A 20,488-nucleotide genomic window follows, 5' to 3' on the forward strand; every position below is an offset into this window, starting at 1 on the left:
TAGCAAAATCAAACAGTTTTATATTCACCTTTTCCAAAGTCCCAAGGCAAAAATGGTGTTCGAACAAAACACAGCAAAACTATATACAATGGCTGAACAGGTTGGCCCTCCTGGTTTTTCCTCCACTACAGCCTTACATCGACTGCTGGACAGTGGCAGGTCCCCCTTCTTAAATAGGCTATAGGCCCCTCCCACTGAACCGTATACCAACCCTAATTGATTCCACAATTAACAGCCCCATGTCCAGAGACAATAACTACATTTCATATGCTGCCAGACAGGAAATGGTGGACAGTCTCACGATATTTGGCATGTTCAGAAACGTACTTTTTGCTCTTTAGATACCTCTATAAAAAGAACGATCATGCTGGCCTTTCTGTCAGGGGGGTGGCTGTGCGTCGTTAATGATGTCCATTCATACTGTTGTTTCTGTTGTGCGACAGGCAGCTGCAGCCACCCCGCCTACCGGGAAATGTAGTCTCTGGGTTGTTTGACTCGTTTCTAGCGCTTATTGTGTACTCTTTGGGTATATTTGTACATTTCCACCTTCAGTCGATGCTTCATATCCATATGAGTGAAAAGGCCGGGATGATCGGTTTATTTTTCAAACACAGTTCTTATATGAAGAGATCTAAAATCCCCCTATGGGGATTTCAATGCAAATAAAAAGTACACGAACCTGTGGACTGGCGCCCTCTACTGACAGTGACGTCAGGACTTCAGCGCTCTATACCTTGTCCAGATCCAAGGAAGGTGAGACTTAAATCGAGTGTTGTAAACTTAATTTTTAGCACATGCCGCACATGGTGGACCGACCAATCCTGGATTAAAAGCAGCTAATATATTATTTATGGCCCAAAATCTATAAATCCCGCACAAGGTGCACCTTTTTCACTTGAGCACTTGCTCCTCAAAATGTCAGTCTGTGCACGCCACTGTAGTATATGCATGCCATGTACTCAAGTACATTTTTAATTCCGGACATTTACTTGACAGTGTTTTCAATTTCATGCATGGCAGTATTGATACTTTTACTTAAATAAATAAAAATGTGGGCACTTATTCCACCACTGCTAGAGAGAGATACAAAGATAAGAAGGGTCCAACAGAGGCAATAGAGAGGACAGCACAGTGCGTAGCCTAGCCTACTGCACTCAGTGCACTGACTGAAGCCCAACACACACCGGTCGCAGATGACGAGACGAAGGAATGTGCTACTACTGTAGTGTAGAATCACCTTTACACGCGTGTCTATTGGTTAACTCACTATGGGAACAACTAAGCCCCTATAGGCTTTACCATACTACCTCTGTACAATTTCCAAACTGCTAAAAATAGTATTCAATCAATCACTTGCAGACATAGTCCAAACAGAGAAGGGTTAATGAGAAGGATGGAATGGAACGTGATGCGCGTGCCTGCCTCCACTCATTCATTACACGAGACAAGTGAAAACGCGCAACAGCGGCGAGAGAGAGCGAGAGAGAGAGAGAGAGCGAGAGAGATGATAGAAAGTGGGCGTATTTCGTTGACTTTCATAGCGACCAATGCGCCTTCCTGCTACAGACACACGCACCTGCAACTACTTAGTACTCCGTATAGTAGCCTAAAGTTGTTCTCCAGTCCTAAGCTTTCTTCAGTGTGAACGGACGCCAAGGCGGAATCTACAGCGCTTGAATGGGGGCTTGGATTTATGAATTAAGCGACAGATCTATGAATGAAATCGAAAACCCGGAGGGAGAACAATCGTTCCATAGAGAAGATTGAGTTTTTCCAAATACAGTTTTATCAATCAAAACAGGAGCTAAATGATATCGTGGTGAAATATTGCATTTTGCTGCCTGTTTCCATGTTCCTGAAATATTTTAGCATGAATTTGAAGCTGAAAATGAACCCATTCACAAACCTTTCACTGACTCTGTAACTGCCTTTTTTTATATAACTTTGTCCTACTTAAGATAACAGAACTATTGGCCGACTATAGACCTATATAACAGACGAATCGGTTGAAGCACTTGCCATGGCTTGTTTGGAAACTTTTAATCTTAACGGACACCACTTCGCATCGCAGTCGTCGCCAAGGGCGACGCGGTGGGCGACCACCTAAAATGCAGTCGTACTACTATGGAGCAGGACGGACCCGGCTCGGCAGCCCGATGCAGGTCCTCAACGCCCGGTTCCTGCCGCAGCTCATGTCCCGGCCGCTGGAGGACGATGCCTCCATGGCGGCACTGGAAGGGACCGCGGGTCCGCGGAACGCCACGGCAGGAGAGGCAGAGGACCGGCACTTCCCCTGGGTCGGCCCTCTGCTGTCCAGCGTGCTGATCACCACCATAGTGGTGGATATCATCGGGAACCTGTTGGTGATCGTATCCGTCTTCAGGAACCGAAAACTCAGGAAAGCAGGTATAGGCTGCAGCTCCATTTAAGGAATAGAATAGATCACGGTTTCCCAAACACTGCACATTTCTATATGGGTCCCTTTATTTTTTGTTTCCTATATTTAGTTTTAAATTAATAGAATAGCCTACTATTTTATTTTTTATATATGTGTGTTTATGGGCAAGATGTAAATTTTCCCTTCATTGTCAATGGCGTTTTTAAAACCAACATTAAACCTGTATATAGGAGGGGCTCAGAAATTAGAAAACAAATGTTTAATAGTAGGCATAGTGGAAAAAGCTTGCATATCTGTTAGTTTGGGGCAAACACCTAATTTTCTCTTTTGGGACACGGGCTGAAATGTCTGGGAGCTACTGGAATAGATTGGAATTCCTTTGCTTCACCTTTAAACTTTAAAACAATGCACAGCCCCACAGTTGTGTTTTTAGCTTCCAACCTGTAAAGTGTGAACTGTTGATTGTCATCTCTCATTTGTTAGCTCGCAATCGCATGCCAACTCTTTTTTCCTCATCAACTGCTCATGTTCTCTCATCTAATAAACCGACAGACCGAACCCCACACAACCCCACACCCACCGTCCTTAATTGGTGAATGACTCGAGTCTATAGGGGGAATTGCGCGCACGAAAACGCATTAAAAGTAGCCTACGGGATAGACCTGGCTCGCTGCATGCACAAATGCATGGATAATGCATGTTAGAGCCAGGAATGTCATGTGAGATGTGATGTGAGGACCATATATATATAATCACAACCGTGTGAAGTGAGGGGCTCTAATATATTAAAGTCTAACTCATGTTGATTAGGTGATGTAATGGTGATGTAAAACAAACATTAAACTCCCTTAACAATGAAGAGAAAATATGACGTAAATGACACACATTTTACATTTTACATTGTACATTTTCCCTTCATTGTCAAAACAAAACATTGAACTAACGACAAACATTAAACCTGTGTATAGGAAGGGGCTAATATAGGATCTATCGATCGCCGATCGGCTCACTCGATCTGCTCCAACTGGTCTGATTGATACATGATATCACTTTTCAACATACGTTTGAATCAATGGATTCATTTTGAAGCAGAAAAGAAAAAGCCTAAGAAGCTTCCCTGAAACTTTTCTCTTCGCCAGCCCTATAGAAACTTTTCTCTTCGCCAGCCCTAGAAAGTGTATCTTCAGTTGTAGTGTCACATAACTGAAACCAGAAAACCTGGAGTATAGGCTACTGTGTGAAGTATCATGATTGTTCCACGTCCACAGTATGTTCATAACACCCTTAATTGTGGAGTAGAGGCCTAATAGTCTAGCCCATAGAGCCCCATTGTGAACCTGGACATGTTGAGTACACCAACGTTTTATGTTATAAATGTTTAGTATGGGTCCCCAGCATGTAGAAACTGCCGGATGCTAACTTGCATATGTTGGAGCAATTTTCATAATTGGCATAATATGTGACCATACCATTAACAACCTATAGAAGGCAAAATATTCAAAATTTCATCATGCTTTATCTAGCATGTGACATGTCAAACTAGGGGGTTTTCATGATGCTGAATCCATTCCAAGCATTAGTTTTGCAAAAACTATTGCATGCCCACTTGCCTGTGCTGACATCATCTATTTGTGATGACGGCATTGGCCGTTTTGAGACTAATTCGTGTTTTTTTGCAAAACTAATGCTTGGAATGGATTCAGCATCATGAAAACCCCCTAGTTTGACACATCACATGCTACATAAAGCACATGAAATTTTGAATATTTTATATTTTTAATATTTCTATAGGTTGGTAATGGTATGGTCACATATTATGCCAATTCTGAAAATTGCTCAACATATGCAAGGTAGCATCCGGCAGTTTCTACATGCTGGGGACCCATACTAAACATTTCTAACATAAAACCTTGGTGTACTCAACATGTCCGGGTTCACAATGGGGCTCTATGGGCTGGCTACTAGACTATAGGCTAAATTAACTCCTTCAGCGCCACCTGGTGGTCACCAGTTTAGGCTCTGAGTGCCAATTCTCCCATTATAAAGAAAGAGAGGACTTTTAAAAAAACAATTGTAAAAAAAAAAAAAAAAATGTTTTTTGTTTTGTTTTTTTAATTACGTCTTGTCGTCCGTGGCACCCATTGCAAAGACGTCCATAAAACGGGATTACGGTCCTGGCACTTAAACCGAGCAAATAAACAGATTTGCCATATAGAATAAAATATCTTAGCCTATAGTGTAAAAGTATAAAAGGTTATTATCTTTTTTTTTTAACAATATATTTATTGCATTTCAACGGACAATACAACAAAACAATACATAATACAGACAATACAATTAATTAAAATGATAAAAAAGGTTATTATCTTAGCTGCATGGTTAAAAATCTAATTTCTAAAGGCTTGTAGGACAAGGGCAATCGGTTGCCGTTGGTCAAACGCCTTGCATAGTCACTCACATCACTTAGGGACCGTCACACGTGGAGAGGAAATCAATTTATTAGCATTCTAATTGTTATGGCTCATTCAGCAGCATGCATGGACAACCACTATACGATAGCTTATTAAAAGCACTTTGTAAGATGTGCAAGGGGCATGCCCTGTCATTAGCCAAGCCGAGCTAATTCTAAGAATGTTTATCAATATTCATGAGCCATTTTCTGTACACATCTTCACATGTTATGCAATATTTCTTAGAATTCTCATATATTTAAATGGTTGGGGTTACACAGGGTGGAATCGGGTATAGGCTATAATTTTATGTGTGCGTGTTTGATTAAAAAAAAATAAGTTGCCAGTTTAAATCCCTGGCTGGTATAATTCCAGGGATTTAAACCAGCAACTCGATGAGGATAATGAATGCAAGCACTTGACTTGACAATTCCTCAGGACTGTGTACATTAAAGGACCACTTCACCACTTTTCAACCTATCTTCATATAATTGGTCCTCACTAATCATGATAAAATTCCACAATTGTTTTCTACTCGGTCTGTGTCTCCTAGGAGAGCTGTGGGCAGTTCAGAAACCCGTCCACCAGTGACACCATCGTTAGGCAGATTTGTTTTAAACAATATTTCTTTTACATTTTTATTATCGTGAGAACGATGGCTTCCATTATCGCATTGGAACTTTTCAGGACTAGAAATCCCTGCAGTTTCTATTAGCTTGGATTCCCCATCGATGATGTCACCGGTGGACGGGTTTCTAAACTGCCCACAGCCCTCCTATGAGACACAGACTGAGTAAAAAAAAACTGTGCCATTTTATCATGATTATTAGTGAGGACCTATTATATGAAGATAGGTTGACAAGTGGTGATCCTTTAAGAAAGGAAAAGTCTAAAAAGTCTAAAAAGACAAAAGACCGCCTGACATCAATTAAAATCTGTTGAAGAATTCCTCCAATTTTCAAAGAACATAGTAGTCTATCTATATGCCTGACAAATGTGTTTCGAGAGGGAGATCGTTGGAGAGTGAAACAGAGTGGGGAGGAGAGTTAGTTATAGTTCATCTATCCAAGATAATTTAGTAACTGTCACTCGTGTTCAAATCTGCATACCACTGAGCATTAACATCTGAAGCCTACACTGTAGTGAGCCTTAACCAATGTGACAGTGACACAGACCATGCATACCATGCATAGACAGGAACCCACTGAACCCAGGGCTCACATTGTGAGCTTGTAGATCAGCTATTTTAGCTTTTTGTTATATGACTATAAGTATAGGGCAGGGAAGTATAGTGGTTAAAAGAATATCCCCCTCTACCTTCCTCTTTCCAAATTTCTTTTCTTTTACTAATCAAACCCTGACTCGCTCACGCCAAAGAAAAGGAACTCATTCTTCACCTCTCCTCATGTCTCTGTACTGTACCTACGTATACAGTATCAACCTTATCTAAAGACTTTTCTTCTCTTTCACTCACCTACCCTTTCTGCTCGATTCAATTGTGTGTGTGTGTGTGTGTGTGGGGGGGGGGGGGGGGGGGGATACATGTGGATACATACCCATATCCCATGTGTTACTGTACTCTCCTCTCTCCATCTGCATGTCTTGTCAGAAACAAATTACTGTATCATTAGAGATGCACCTATATCTGTCCCAGTAAATCATCATGTCAATGTCAGACAAGGCAGATCTGACATACCATGAATCTCATCTCTCCAAAGAAACTCCTAAACTGATTACCTGTCAAGTCCGCATAAATACATTGGATCCATTTGGGACACAGGTTATCCATTTCCTGAAAAGTTACATGCAAGTTAAATGCAGTGACTGTTTATGATGCAACGCTTTTATATCTCCCCAGGAAACTGGTCACCAGGAACTTTCCACTTTTGTGTTCTGTGCTGTTGCACATTGATCTGTTTTGTTGTTCTCTGATCTGTTGTTCTCTGATCTAATCTGTTCTACTGTGTTCTGTGCTGTTGCACATTGATCTGTTGTGTTGTACTCTGATCTGCTGTTCTCTGATCTAATCTGTTCTACTGTGCACTCACAGAAATGTCAAGGATCAGGTTGCTTTTTTAAATTCCCAGAACCTTTGGAGAAACTCAGAAATTCACACACTCACTCTCTAATTGACTGAAATCTTGTGTTCACTGGAAATCAATCCACTGCATGAGTTGTGAGTGAAGCTTGTCATTGATTTCAAAGCTGGCTAGATTATTATCTCTCAACCTTTCCACAGCTCAGCAAAGCTCTAGCCATATCCACACTGCATACTTATTGACTGGCTCTAAATGTCACAGATATGATCCAATTTTTTTTCGCATCATGGCATCCTCAAATTACATGATGCGAAAAAAAATTGGACTACAGCCCAGAAAACATTAACATGGAGAAAATGATCATCATAAACCTATTTTATAGACTCGCAACCCCCACCCCACCACCCCCCAAAAAAGCTGTGACCTCTCCATCATTTCTGGATACAAAACATACTGAATTATAAACACTAGACCTGTACGTGCCCGTCGCAGTCGGCAACTGGCCTACTTGGAAATGATGCAACTTCGGAATCTAATGATATACGTTGTCATAGCACCCGTTTAAACTGTCAGCCGGTGTCCTACATGGAGATCTGTGTATGTGCCTGTGTGTGAAGACTGCAAACTGAAAAGTGTACTTGGCAATCAATACGGCCCACTGGCAGAGCCTGATCGGTTGAGCCTCAATTGGGTGAGGCAGAGGCTGGAAATTGCACAGGTGAAAGGAGTTGGCCTCATTAGGCCCACTGGCAGACCTGACCAGAGCCTTTTGTGGTGGTTCTAGAGAACCGTGGGTCCGACCGACTCGATACCTGGCACTGCACTCCTTGTGGGGGTTTGGAACACGTGTGTCGAATGTGAAGTCGGTGGGTCAAATGGTTCTCGAGTTACGTGCATTACAACCATACACACACGCACGCACGCAGATACGTGGCACATTTCTATTAGGATATGCTGATGTAGCATAATACTGCAGTATGTGAGTGATCGCTGCAACTTTTGTTTTAAATGTTTTAAAAAACAAACATTGTTTAATAATAATACTATTTCCGTTAATAAAAAAAGTAAGTTTAAAAGACTAAGTTTAAGACAAATGAAAATAGCAGATCTCTAAAATAGTAGATACTACTATTTTCACTAGTTTGGATCTGGGGCAAACGTTTAATTTCTCTTTTGGTTCACTGCTTTAGCAACCAAGAACTGAAGGACATTCTTGACTTTGTGGATGAGTTGTCCATGATGATATACAGGCACTTACAAACACGGTTTGTGGCCAGCTGTCACTTAACTGCTGGCCTGCTGTCTCTGTGCTCAATATAGAGCCAGAGACCTTGTTATCCTGATGGGGGACTTTAACACCAAGATTGGAGGCCAAAACGAGGGATACGAGGCAGTGATGGGAAAACATGGAGTAGGGTGAATTAATGAGAACGGCGAGATCTTTGCGGAGACCTGTGTAAACAATAATCTAGTGATTGGGGGTAGTGCATTCCACCACAAGATGTGTCACAAAAAGTTCAGAAGAGCCATGGAAGATGTTAGGGCAAGAAGAGGGGCAGATGCAGTCTCAGATCACCATCTCCTGGTAGGGAAATTCAAGCTAAGATTGAAGAGATGTCAACGGGCTAAAGGTCAAAGAGCGAAATACAACACTGAATCTCTCAGCAATGCTCAAGTGACAGAGCAGTTCAAGGATATCCTCTCGAAGAAAAACGCAGAGCTACAGCTAGGAAAGATGGAAGGATGGACAATGAATGAGGAGTGGGATCACTTGAAAGCTGCTTGGAGCTCAACATGAGGCCTTGGGGAGAAGATCCCAAAAACACAAGGAATGGATAACACCAGAAACACTCAACATAATCCAGCAGAGGAGAGAACTGAAAGAAAAAACAACTCAAGAACAAGAGCGGAAAAAGCCTCGACACAAAAGGAGTACAACAGGTGCCATAAGGAAGTGCAACAGAACATCAGGAGGGACAAGAGATCACAGGTAGAGAGGTTAGCCAAGGAGGCAGAACTCGCAGCGGCTCAAAGGAACATGAAGGAATTGTACAACATCACAAGGAAGCTGTCTGGAACGTATCGACATGGCAACAAACCAATCACAGACAAGAATGGCCAACTGCTTTCAACCCCAGAGGAACAGCTCGAAAGATGGGTAGAGCACTTCAAAGAGGTTTTGAACAGGCCACCACCAGCAGAACAGCCAGATATCCCTAATATAAGGCCAGGCTACCACTAAAAATCAAGTGTCACAGACCAACAACAGCTGAAATAAAAGCTGCAATCAAGCAACAGAAAACCGGCAATATTCCACCTGAAGCCCTTAAAATGGACATAAACACATCCACTGACATGCTCCACAGCCTCTTTAGGAGAATTTGGGATGAGGAAAATCCTTAACCGTCTCCAGGAAGCTGTGGACAAGAGGCTCCGGGACCAGCAAGCAGGTTTCAGGAAAGATCGCTCATGCACAGACCAAATAACAACACTACCAGTAGCGTAACTAAATGTCACTGTCACCTGAAATGGAACCCCCAAGGAAAAAGGAAACGAGGTCGCCCCAGGAACAGCTGGAGAAGAAGTATCGAGGCAGAAATGGCACAGAGTGGCCTAAACTGGGGAGATCTCGAAAGAACGGCTGAAAGCTGAGTGAAATGGAGGACATTTGTCAACGGCCTATGGACCCTAGAGGAGCAAAGGGCTTAAGTCAAGTGTCTCCCTTTCCCATGTTTCCTGCACTGTCCCACAAAAGCTGTTCTGATGGATGTCCTACAAGTTAACAGTTCTGGCCTGTTCACCCTTATGGTTAAATTATGAAAACCAAGACGGGTAGATATACAACTACTCCATAACACTGTCCAAACACTTTATAACAAACACAAAATTGGAGCCATAAACATGTGATTGGCGAAGGCTTGTGGTTTAGCATTTTTCACATTTGTCATTTTGTCAACCTATATGCTCCAGAGAGCTAGAGATGAACAATGAACTTCAGTTAATGGTCTTTTCCCCACTCTGCATACAGTATAATGGCAAATTGATATACTGTAGGGTCAAAGCCAGAGCATCTATGCACTTATTGCACTACAAGTGAAAAATATGCCCACGGTTTTGTCGCACATTCATATATAACAGAAATGCCAATGTATGGCATAATAATAAGGAAGAGAAGGTCACATATAACTACGCATGTGTTTCCGTCTCAGGTAGACACTTGTGTCTTAAAAGTGTGCATGTGTGTGTGTGCACGTACACTCATAACTGATATATCAGACTCAAGTTGTGTAGTATTCAGCAGACAATAGTCAACTGCTGTAATTAAAAGGTTCTCCCTTCTGTCCTGCCCTCCAGGGGGGCAGTCAGACAGATATTTTGTGAAGCCTGAAACTCCTGAAAGTTCATATAAAAGTCCATGTTAGACCCGGGGAACGCTTTGTCCATATTTTTTACAGTCTATGGTCCTGCCTCAATAAATTAACCACGACTTTGTGCTTATAGTTTCCGTGGGTGTATCCTTGCAAGCCAGTCTTTCTTCACTTTTGCTTCACTTTGTTCAAAAGAGTGGGTGATGCTATATGGAAAAAAACTGTGTGAACTTGTACATCAGCTATTCTCAGCAATTATATTTGGTGTACTGTAGATGGGGAAAAAGAGAAAGTAGAGAGCCAGCTGGGGAACCCTGGTCAATGAGGTATGGGGTTTAAGTGGATATTATACTGTTCGTGGCAGGGAATAAGACTCATCTCTCTCCCATCGTGTAGGCTACTGGTGAGTCTGTTATTGGGAATAGTAATACGGGGTGGGCGTGCTAATAAAGACAAATCTAGGAAGAAATACATTATGAATGTCAGCTAACAACCCCAGACCCCAACCCTCACCCGTCTACCGTCACACCCGCTTTCTCTCTGGAGCCCCCAGCTTTGTTATGTACAATATCCCATAAGAGGGGGAGAGTTGCTGTCAGGAATGGTAATGGAGAGAACTCTTAATAATGAGCAAAAATCAATGTAGACTAATGCATATTGAATGGTACTTGAATGGCATTGATGCTAAGCTCCATTAATTACTCTTTGTAGGCAGACATGCAGAGAAGTGTCAATCACAGGAATGTGCTTGGCAGTGTTGCTGACATTGGTGGCATAGCTCATTGTTACAGCTTTACGAAGTTAGAACTTTAGTATAGGTATATAGAATATAAACAAATGGATAGGTATGGAAAAAATACCACTTTATTTCCTGTGAATCAACCTATGAAGTCCAGTCCCGTCACAACAAAACATTTCACCTATAACCACGGCTGTAGTGCTAGTGTTAATCTTCAAAACATGCTTTGCAGTCCATCCTTGGTGGAAATAGAACCTAGATGTAGGCGCTTGGGAACATGTGGAGAGTGTCTTAAAACAGTGAGTCACCAGGCTACTCTTATTTTAATTATGTTTAGGACACAAGAAACAATTTCCTAGGGTTTCTATGTGTGTAATATGCGTTTTTAGATATTTTAGTCATGACCAAATGTTGTCGTGAAAATGTGGTCTCACTTCCTTCCTGGACTACAAGTCACACTTCCATGCAGCCTCCCCCCTCTCCACAAGGAGAGGCAGTATACCAAAGCATTATGGTCATTGTATGAATTCAGCTATCCAGTCAAACACTAGTCAAACATACAGACTTCATTATTTTTCTGGCCATAGGGTGCACATTTCAAATTGTGATACTGTTATCTACTATTAGTGACTGCAGTTTCTTCCAGCGGTGAAATGTCCCATTAAGTGTTGTTAGTGTGAGTGTGTTAAGAAGAAGCAGCAGCCAAAAGAAAGGTTTTAGCCTAACTGGGTCAGAGCATGGTGGAGCATTTTGAGCAGTTTTATTTTATTCATAACATAAAGTGGGATTAAGACATAATAAAGCAGAGTGAGGCCCGGACAGTTAGCTCAACCGTCTGGGCACCTCTAGGCTGCTGAGCCAGCCTGACGGCGTGCTGCGGGTTCAACTCCCGATCCCGACGACCTTTGCCATGTGTCTTCACTCCCATCTCTCTCCCCATTTCCTGTCAGATTACTTTCAATCTATCAATAAAGGCAGAAAAGGCAAACAAAGCGGAGGAGACGACAGCAAAATAGTTCATAAAGTTCCTGATGCCAAAGTGAACAAATAGCTATTTCTATAATGTTCGGCAGGGGGGAGGCATTTTATCACTTGGATTTAGAGTTCAACAGAATAATAACTGAGGGGAAAAACTGTTTCTGAATCTTCATACCTTCACACCTTCTGAAGACACCTTCATATGTGTTTCTGGTTTAATGCATGTATTTTTATATCACTTGAAAACAAGGCAGAAACGGGCATGGCCACACTTTTGACACAGCGCTGATCTAATTGCTTTTCAATAGGGTGGGAATCGGTTATAACATATTTGAGGTCTTCATGTGTCAGCAGCTTACTTTTTGTCTATAAAATGCCACTGGTATGATAAAAGATATTAGTGATAAAATGTGTAATTTATCGATGGTATAATTAAGCCAGAGCAAATGGAACATATGCTGCCATACAGGTACAGAGTAGTTGGTAGTTAATATAATATTTATATAGCACACCGACATGTGTATGAAGTTACATTCATATTAACTATTTAACTTGGTTAATGACTGTATTTCTGTTAATTGCTTTAAAAGTATTTCCTTTTAAAAGTGCACTACAAAGGGCCTGTTCTGATTCAACTACACTGCGCTGCTAATGTCTGGAAACTAAAGTATACTAATCTATCAGAATGATAGAGTACTACTTTATTCTCAAATTGAGTTCTGTCAGGGTGACGGACTGGAGAAATAATGAACATTTCGTTGCATAATCTGCAAAGAAAGAAATTGTGTGTCAAGAAATTGGTACTAGTGGAGAAAAAGTAGTTGTCGCCAGGCAGTGCAGCTGTCTTTACAACACTCTAATAGTGTGACTCAGGCCAGGTATGAATGGATAAATCAGCCACCACCCACACCACACAGTGTGATTCATATAGTCATTGTGTTGTAGTGGGGGAAGAAAATAAATCATATAACAGTAATTGTGTCACGGTCCACTCCCCGCTCCCCGGACCGTGTACTTTGACTGTCCTCATCTAGGTTTTGGATATGAGATACTGTTTGTCATTTCGTAAGATCTATATTGTTCTATGCTCATGTGTTCCTGACTGTTCTATTTGGTTTTGGTTTTCTGTTACACTGTTGTTGCCTTGGTTTTGTGTTTCTTGTTTTGTAGTATGGTTCCTGGTTCCTATAGTGTTTCCTGGTTCCTATAGTGTTTCCTGTCTGCCTAGTTACTGTTGCCTAGTACCTTGTCTACCTTGTGATGTGTTAGTGTTTCCACCTGTGTCCTGTTAGTCCCCCAGCCTATCCTAGTTGTCTCCACCAGGCCGAAGGCATGTGGGGAGAGTATGTTTTGCACTCCGTCCGTCCGCGTGTCCGTCCGTGTGTCCGTGTGTCCGTGTGTGTGTCCGTGTGTCCGTGTGTCCGTGAACAGCTAATCTCGGCCACCGTTAACCCGGTCGATGCCATATTTTGCACACACACTCCCTGGATGCCAACCATGAACCTCTGCCCCAAACTTTCCAGAACGGCCTGTTATAGCGCCACCAGGAGGCCGCTTTGTGCAAAACAAGTTTTTGCACAGTACACCTACAGATTTTGTCCAAACATCACGCAAATTGGTACACAGTCTCTCTAGAGCCATTCAACGAAACGGGTCTTTCAGATTTATCAGACTCCATCCTGATTGGTTAAGATTGGCTTCCAAAGTTCACAGGAGTGCTCAGTTTCAAACAAAATGCTGCAAATCATGAACACATCGCGTGATTTCCCTGAAATTGTGCACCCACATTCCCACTAGGCCGAGGACGAAATGCCACATGAACAATTTCAACTCAGCCTCAAGGTGGCGCTATAACTGGCCGAAAAGTGTTTTTACCTCTAACTGCACGGATCTGTGGATAACCTGGTGGAGACCTGTGCCCGGAAGGGCACTTTTTCTAGTGTTGATTGTGTTTTGGTTTCACCTGTGCCCTGTTATCCTGTCTCTATTTAAGCCCTGTGTTGGTTCGTGGTTCCCTGTTGTGTGAGTTCCTGTATTATGTTTTCTGAGATTCACCTGCCTTTTGCCCAGTTATGGAAGTTCCTGAGTTTTATTAATAAATTAAGTTTAATTGCTCTGCCTTCTGTCGCCTGCATTTGGGGCCTCATCCATACTCACTTGTAACAAATTGTGGTATTGATTAAGTAGATGTCTCACCCCTGACATCACCTGTTCTTCCCTGACAAACTCTACTCACAAACAGCCTACTCACAAAACCATCTGTGTGTGAGTCAGCTGTAGAATAAAGCCCATGCAACCTTCTTCACCAGCTTGTTCAGTCTGTTAGCATCCTCTGTGTTGATCTAGCAGGCAACTGCAAAGAAGAGGACACTGGCCATGCACCACAGACTGGTAGAACAACTTCAGCATCCTGTTTCAAGCACACAATGTCATATCGGGCATTCAAATGAATGCATTAGGACGCAGTGATATAGACTGATGATATTGCAGTTCTGTGGATCCATACAGAGATAACTTTGCATAGTGGAATACATTAGCCTTTAATGATGGCGAATGCAATCAGCTGGAGGTGATGGGCTCATAATATTGCTGTTTAATGACCCATAGTTGCAATTCAATTCAAGTTTGAGGAACTCATTTTTAGGTTGTTTTTTTTAGTTTAGTAATTATGTGGTCTCTTCCAATGCGTGTGTTAGTAGTTACATTCCTGTTGTGTTCTTTCCATTCTCTGCTGTGCAGTGTGCACTGATTGAGCATATGGTATATCAACATAGCTATGTATGTTGTATATATATATACTCTTGTCATCAGAGTTTGGAAGCACTCGTTTTCAGTAAAGCAACGTCCTACAGCCTCCTGCATTATGTGCAAATTCAAAACGGGTGCTACGCAGGGCAGTTGAGTGATATCTAACGAGCACTTCCAAACTGCAACACTTGGAAAAAGAATCACCTGCAAGGACAGAAAGTAGCTCATAACATGTCTGCAGTGGATTCTTTTTTAAACAAACACATTTTGAGGAAAGAGGATAATTCAAGCTTTTCGTATACAGTTGCAATGTTGATGAGTTTGATAAGAATTCGAGATTTTGATAAGCACTCGAGATTTTTACTCAAGTTCACTGTTTGACAAACAGTGGCCTAATGCATAATCAAACTGTCCTTGAAATTCAAAAGGTTGTTGATCTACCTGACAGTGTCCCTGAGTATTGGAGGAACCCCGACACACAACGTGCTACAATGGTATGTGTACTAGTCCTACAGTACATGCATACACTGACTTATTCCCGTCTGTCTGTCTATCTGTCTGCAGGGAATGCCTTTGTGGTGAGCCTGGCCCTGGCCGACCTTGTGGTGGCGCTGTACCCGTACCCTCTGGTGCTGACGGCCATCTTCCACGACGGATGGATCGCCGGCTACATCCACTGCCAGATCAGCGGCTTCCTGATGGGCCTCAGCGTCATCGGCTCCATCTTCAACATCACCGGCATCGCCATCAACCGCTACTGCTACATCTGCCACAGCCTCAAGTACGACCGGCTGTTCTCCAACAACAACACGGTGTGCTACGTGGCGCTGGTGTGGCTGCTCACCCTGCTGGCCGTGCTGCCCAACTGGTTCGTGGAGTCGCTGCAGTACGACCCACGCGTCTACTCCTGCACGTTCGCCCAGTCGGTGAGCTCCACGTACACCATCACGGTGGTGGTGGTGCACTTTGTGCTGCCCATCGCCATCGTCACCTACTGCTACCTGAGGATCTGGATCCTCGTCATCCAGGTGAGGCGGCGGGTCAAGCCGGACACGCGGACGCGCATCAAGCCGCACGACGTGCGCAACTTCCTCACCATGTTCGTGGTGTTTGTGCTGTTCGCCGTGTGCTGGGCGCCGATCAACCTCATTGGCCTAGCCGTGGCGCTGGAGCCGCGCCTCGGCCGCTCCATCCCCGAGTGGCTGTTCACGGGCAGCTACTTCATGGCGTACTTCAACAGCTGCCTCAACGCCGTGGTGTACGGAGCGCTCAACCACAACTTCAGGAAAGAGTACAAGAGGATCGTTCTCATCATCTTCAAGTTCCACTGCTGAAGAGGATAGGGACTATAGGGCAGAGCAGTGGGTGTGGTTTTTGTGGTTCCACTGAAAAATCGGCCATTCATTTTACCCATAGAGATTTACAAAAGTATTTACATATCAATTGTTTTAAGCCTAGAATAAAGCCATCCAGGATCCTGGTGAATCATGACCATAAAACCTTTGATTCTGTGAAAACAAATATAATGTAATATTTAAATATTATATACTACATTTAATAAATACCCTTTGTTTAGCGGTTTTCATTTTCATTTTTCACAGATTCCAAGGTATTATGATTCTAGGCTTAAAATAATTGATATTCATGTAAATAGTTTTGTAAATCTCTATGGGAAAAACAAATGGCCGATTTTTCAGTGGAACTAGAAAACCATGCCCAATGCTATGCCCTATGTGGGTATTTTTAAGGGGTCAGGGCTGGTGTGAGCTAGTTTAATAAAGGGACATTGGAATTGAACTGAGGAGGAGTGCACTTATTTCAAAGACAGTTCTCATTTGAGTTTTTAAACGGAGGCACAGAGGCAGAAAGCGTGCCATCGGGTGATGCACGAAAGATTCATGAGGGATACGAGAAGGGCAAAGAGAAACGCTGTGAACCGTCACAATTAAAGATCTGAATGATATCTCCCAATGAGCCCCACCTTATAACCCCGTCAGTGCCCTTGGGAATGGGGTTGTTCGGTTATGAACAAGTGAAACTGAAAGAGCGAGGGCGCAACTGAAATGGAGCACAAAATATTAAATAATGCCTGAGGGGAAGGAGATAAGAAGTTAGAGAAACAGGCAGAGACATCGAGAGAAAGACAAAAGCAGAACAAAAGGCAGATGGAAACCGGGAGAGTGAGAGAGAAAGGGGGGAAGATTGAGAGAGTAGTCAACAGAAAGTAGCCTACAGAGAGAAGAGGGGAGGGGTTCTCATGGAAGTTTTCCTTTTTCCCTGTGGCGAACAACGAGGCCACTGGCATGTTAACTGTGTGTAAACTATCGTGTGTTAAAAGAACAAACTCTTTTCATAACCACAGCACAATGTGTTCATTTGCTTAACGATTTGTATTTGAATGTTAAATAGCTATGTACAGAAAAATAGGTTATAACACTAATGAGGAACGTGAAGAATACAAATATTTCAAAAAAGTATTCGGACCACATCACTGTGTAGCCCTGAGAAGCTGGTGTTGTTAAATGTTGATTGTGAATGAATCAGGGAAAATAATTGGGGAGTGAGAGCAAGAAAAGGTGTTCACTATTTCTGTGATGATATCTGTAAATCTCATAATAATAATGGAGGCCCCCATTGTGGAGGCCTCCAGCTCCACGTGTGTGTGTGTGTGTGTGTGTGTGTGTGTGTGTGTGTGTGTGTGTGTGTGTGTGTGTGTGTGTGTGTGTGTGTGTGTGTGTGTGTGTGTGTGTGTGTGTGTGTGTGTGTGTGTGTGTGTGTGTGTGTGTGTGTGTGTGTGTGTGTGTGTGTGTGTGTGTGTGTGTGTGTGTGTGTGTGTGTGTGTGTGTGTGTGTGTGTGTGTGTGTGTGTGTGTGTGTGTGTGTGTGTGTGTGTGTGTGTGCAGTTTATTGAATTGAGTGAGTAACTTTCACACGGAACTTTCCCGCTTGGAATGAGGAGTGCAACGGTTTGTGCTGTGCAAGAATCGCCAGTCACCCAATTAGCTGAAAGCGTGGAGACTAACCAATCCCCAGCCTCCCCAGTATGAAATTATGTGAATGTGCATTTTCGTATAGTGGATTTACTTATTAGAACTCCTGGGGAAAGGGGTAAACTCTTGTTGTACGAGCTTGTCTAATTGGCCCATTGTGGGTTACCGCTTGGCAATACCACAGCGCCCCTTAACCTGTGGGTTAAGAGATGGCACTAAAGAGAAAAAAAAGAATGAAGCTCATTGTTTGTTTGTCTTTCTTTCTTTGTGTATTTTGACAAAAAGGCCCAACTGTGGTTGTGAAATGTAGCCACTTTTACCTCATTCACCTGTTTTGCACATTGTCACGGGGAAGAATGTCATGTTTTGAATGTCTAAATTATTTGTGAGAGACGTTGTGTCTCTGGGAAAACAAAAGTCTCAATAAAGAACAGTCACTGTGATCCGTCTCCTGACCTCTCTCTTTCCACTTCGTCCCTGTATCTTCTGACTTCTGTAGTTTAGTACTCTGTCCCTGTCACCAGTACGTCTCCACTGCAGGTAGATGAAACACACATGCTTGCACTTGTGTCTTGGTCTTTGACAACTCTCTTGTTCTCTTTTCCCTCCATGTCTTTATCAATGCTCTCTCTTCACACCTGTATCTTTTATATTAATTTTATCTTTTTACCTTTATCTTAACCCATTAAGACCTGAGGCCGATTCTACAAATGTCAGTTTTCTGATAAACTTATGCCACTATATCAGTGGTGCTCAAACATTTTCAGGTCAAGGACCTCATTAAAGCTTAAGAATGTCGCTTTAAAAGAATATTGTAGAATGTCATCCTAGTGAGAAACCGCAATCTGCTGTCACTCACTCCCCAATCTCACCTGTTCTCACTCACTCATTAGAGGAGCCTGACTGCGATGCCTACAGTTATCGTTGGCTGCAGCAGCAGCAACAACGCCAGCCCTCTGCCCTGGAGCCTGCAGGCCTTGGTTATGCGGCACTGAAGTGAGTTCAGTGTGTTCATGTTTGTCATTGTTTGTTTGCCTTGAAACTGTAGAAAATGTGTGTACTTCAGTATTCTTGGAAATGCATTAACCACTATTTGTTTGTTAGTTCACCTAAGTTGTCTTAGGTACCCGTGTCTATTGTTAGTTGTTGAATTGTATGATAATTATGTTTCTCTGTCTTTTATAGTAAAAAAAGAAAACATAACCGTGAAGCCTCACCAACTCCTTGCTCAACTCTGTAAAATGCTCTGCTCATGTGTGCAATGGAAGAATAAAAGGCTTAAACTTAACTCAATGTGTTCATGCATTATTATTGATGCACTATGGTGATAACGACAACCTATCTCAAACCTTCACCCTAACCTCCCACGGGGCAGCACACCTAAACCTAACCTTAACCCTCTCCCAACCCTTAACGCACCCACCCCTCACCAACCTTAATCCGGTCGTGTTAACGCACCCCTCACCAACCTTAATCCAGTCGGACCAATGATATGTCTAACCAATGCTATGTCTAACCAAAGTACTGTGAACCTGTCTCAAACCTAGAACAAAAAAAGCATTGCATGGATGCACCTGGGACGTATCCTCAGTGATGTATCCCAAGGTCTTTGGCGTTTCGGGTCTCGCAGTCGCAACATCATACCCCTCACTCAGGTGACCAAGCCGGGGGGATCAAGTCCCGACTTACATCCCATGAGTAGCTACCCTTGATCAGTCCCATTGGGAAAAGACCAGGGCCACAAAATCCGTTGCTCCGGAACTACTCTGCCGGGACTGGGAGGTAGATCAATCTGGCACGTGGAAGGACTAGAGTAGACTCTGTGGGTTGGACCCTGTCCGGGCCCCTCCTCCGTCTCCAGGTCCACTCCTGCTCTCACCAGGCGTTGCACCAGACCCCCAGCACCAGACTAGAACTCTACCATACAAATATATTCAAAGATTTGCACAAATTGGATTTGATTTTTCAAAACCAGTAGCCACTTCATGCCGCTCTATGAACTTATCTGCTATTTTTGACTAGCAAAAGTATCAAATAATAGTTAAAGTGGTTAAAATTTAAAATTACACGGATGCTTCCCTGGTTTTAATGCGTTAAGTCTGCTTCGGTCTCGAAACGTATCTGTCTGATTAAAAAAGTGTTAAGAGTATTAAAGGCAGTCAAGGTTAAAGTGTATGAAGCAAGTTCTCCATTGAGCTCAAAGTGGCTGAACACTTGGGTCTTTGAATTGCCTCTTCATCAGATGTACGTTACGCACCGCCATTCAGAACCACCGCCATTCCGAACCCTAACCGGGTTTCTGAATGGCGGTGTTTCTGAATGGCGGTGTTTCGGAATGGGGGTCTGTTCCCGGAGAGAAGGGCCCCTGGTATAGACAAATTCAGAAAGAAAGGCTGCTGTACTTTATACCTCATACTAAGCATTTAAATGAGTATGAGGTATAAAGTACAGCAGCATTGTGTTCATAAAACAGAAAGATTGGGTATTGATTGGGTAAGACTGACGTTATGTATCTTTCAGGACCTTTCACTGCTTCGTCTCAACCATTACTCTAGTTTATGGCTCTGCTCTCAGCCATCGTGGTGGATATTTTGACATTCCGTTTTATTTATTTTTGGAATGTACGTTGCCACTACTGTTCGATTAGCCATAAACTACACAGGTACATCCCTATGTTTTGGGCATCTTTGTAATGTTAGTGTTAGTAAAAAGCAGGTAAAAGAGTAACGTTTGAGGCAGACTGTACATCAGTCACTCTAGTAGAAGAGGTTTTCTAAGA

General features: G+C 42.8%; 1 protein-coding gene across 1 annotated transcript; it reads left to right on the forward strand.

Annotated features, from left to right (window-relative positions):
• Positions 1 to 2,108: 2,108 nt before the first annotated feature.
• On the forward strand, positions 2,109 to 16,054 carry mtnr1al (melatonin receptor type 1A like; the record flags this gene model as incomplete). The annotated part of the gene is made up of 2 exons (XM_083786199.1): positions 2,109 to 2,406; positions 15,285 to 16,054. The coding sequence occupies 2 exons, from the start codon at positions 2,109 to 2,111 to the stop codon at positions 16,052 to 16,054; spliced, it is 1,068 nt and encodes a 355-aa protein (XP_083642325.1).
• Between the last annotated feature and the right edge of the window lie 4,434 nt (positions 16,055 to 20,488).

This window comes from Protomyctophum parallelum (assembly GCF_964188405.1).
Source record: "Protomyctophum parallelum genome assembly, chromosome: 16".
NCBI lineage: Eukaryota > Metazoa > Chordata > Actinopteri > Myctophiformes > Myctophidae > Protomyctophum > Protomyctophum parallelum.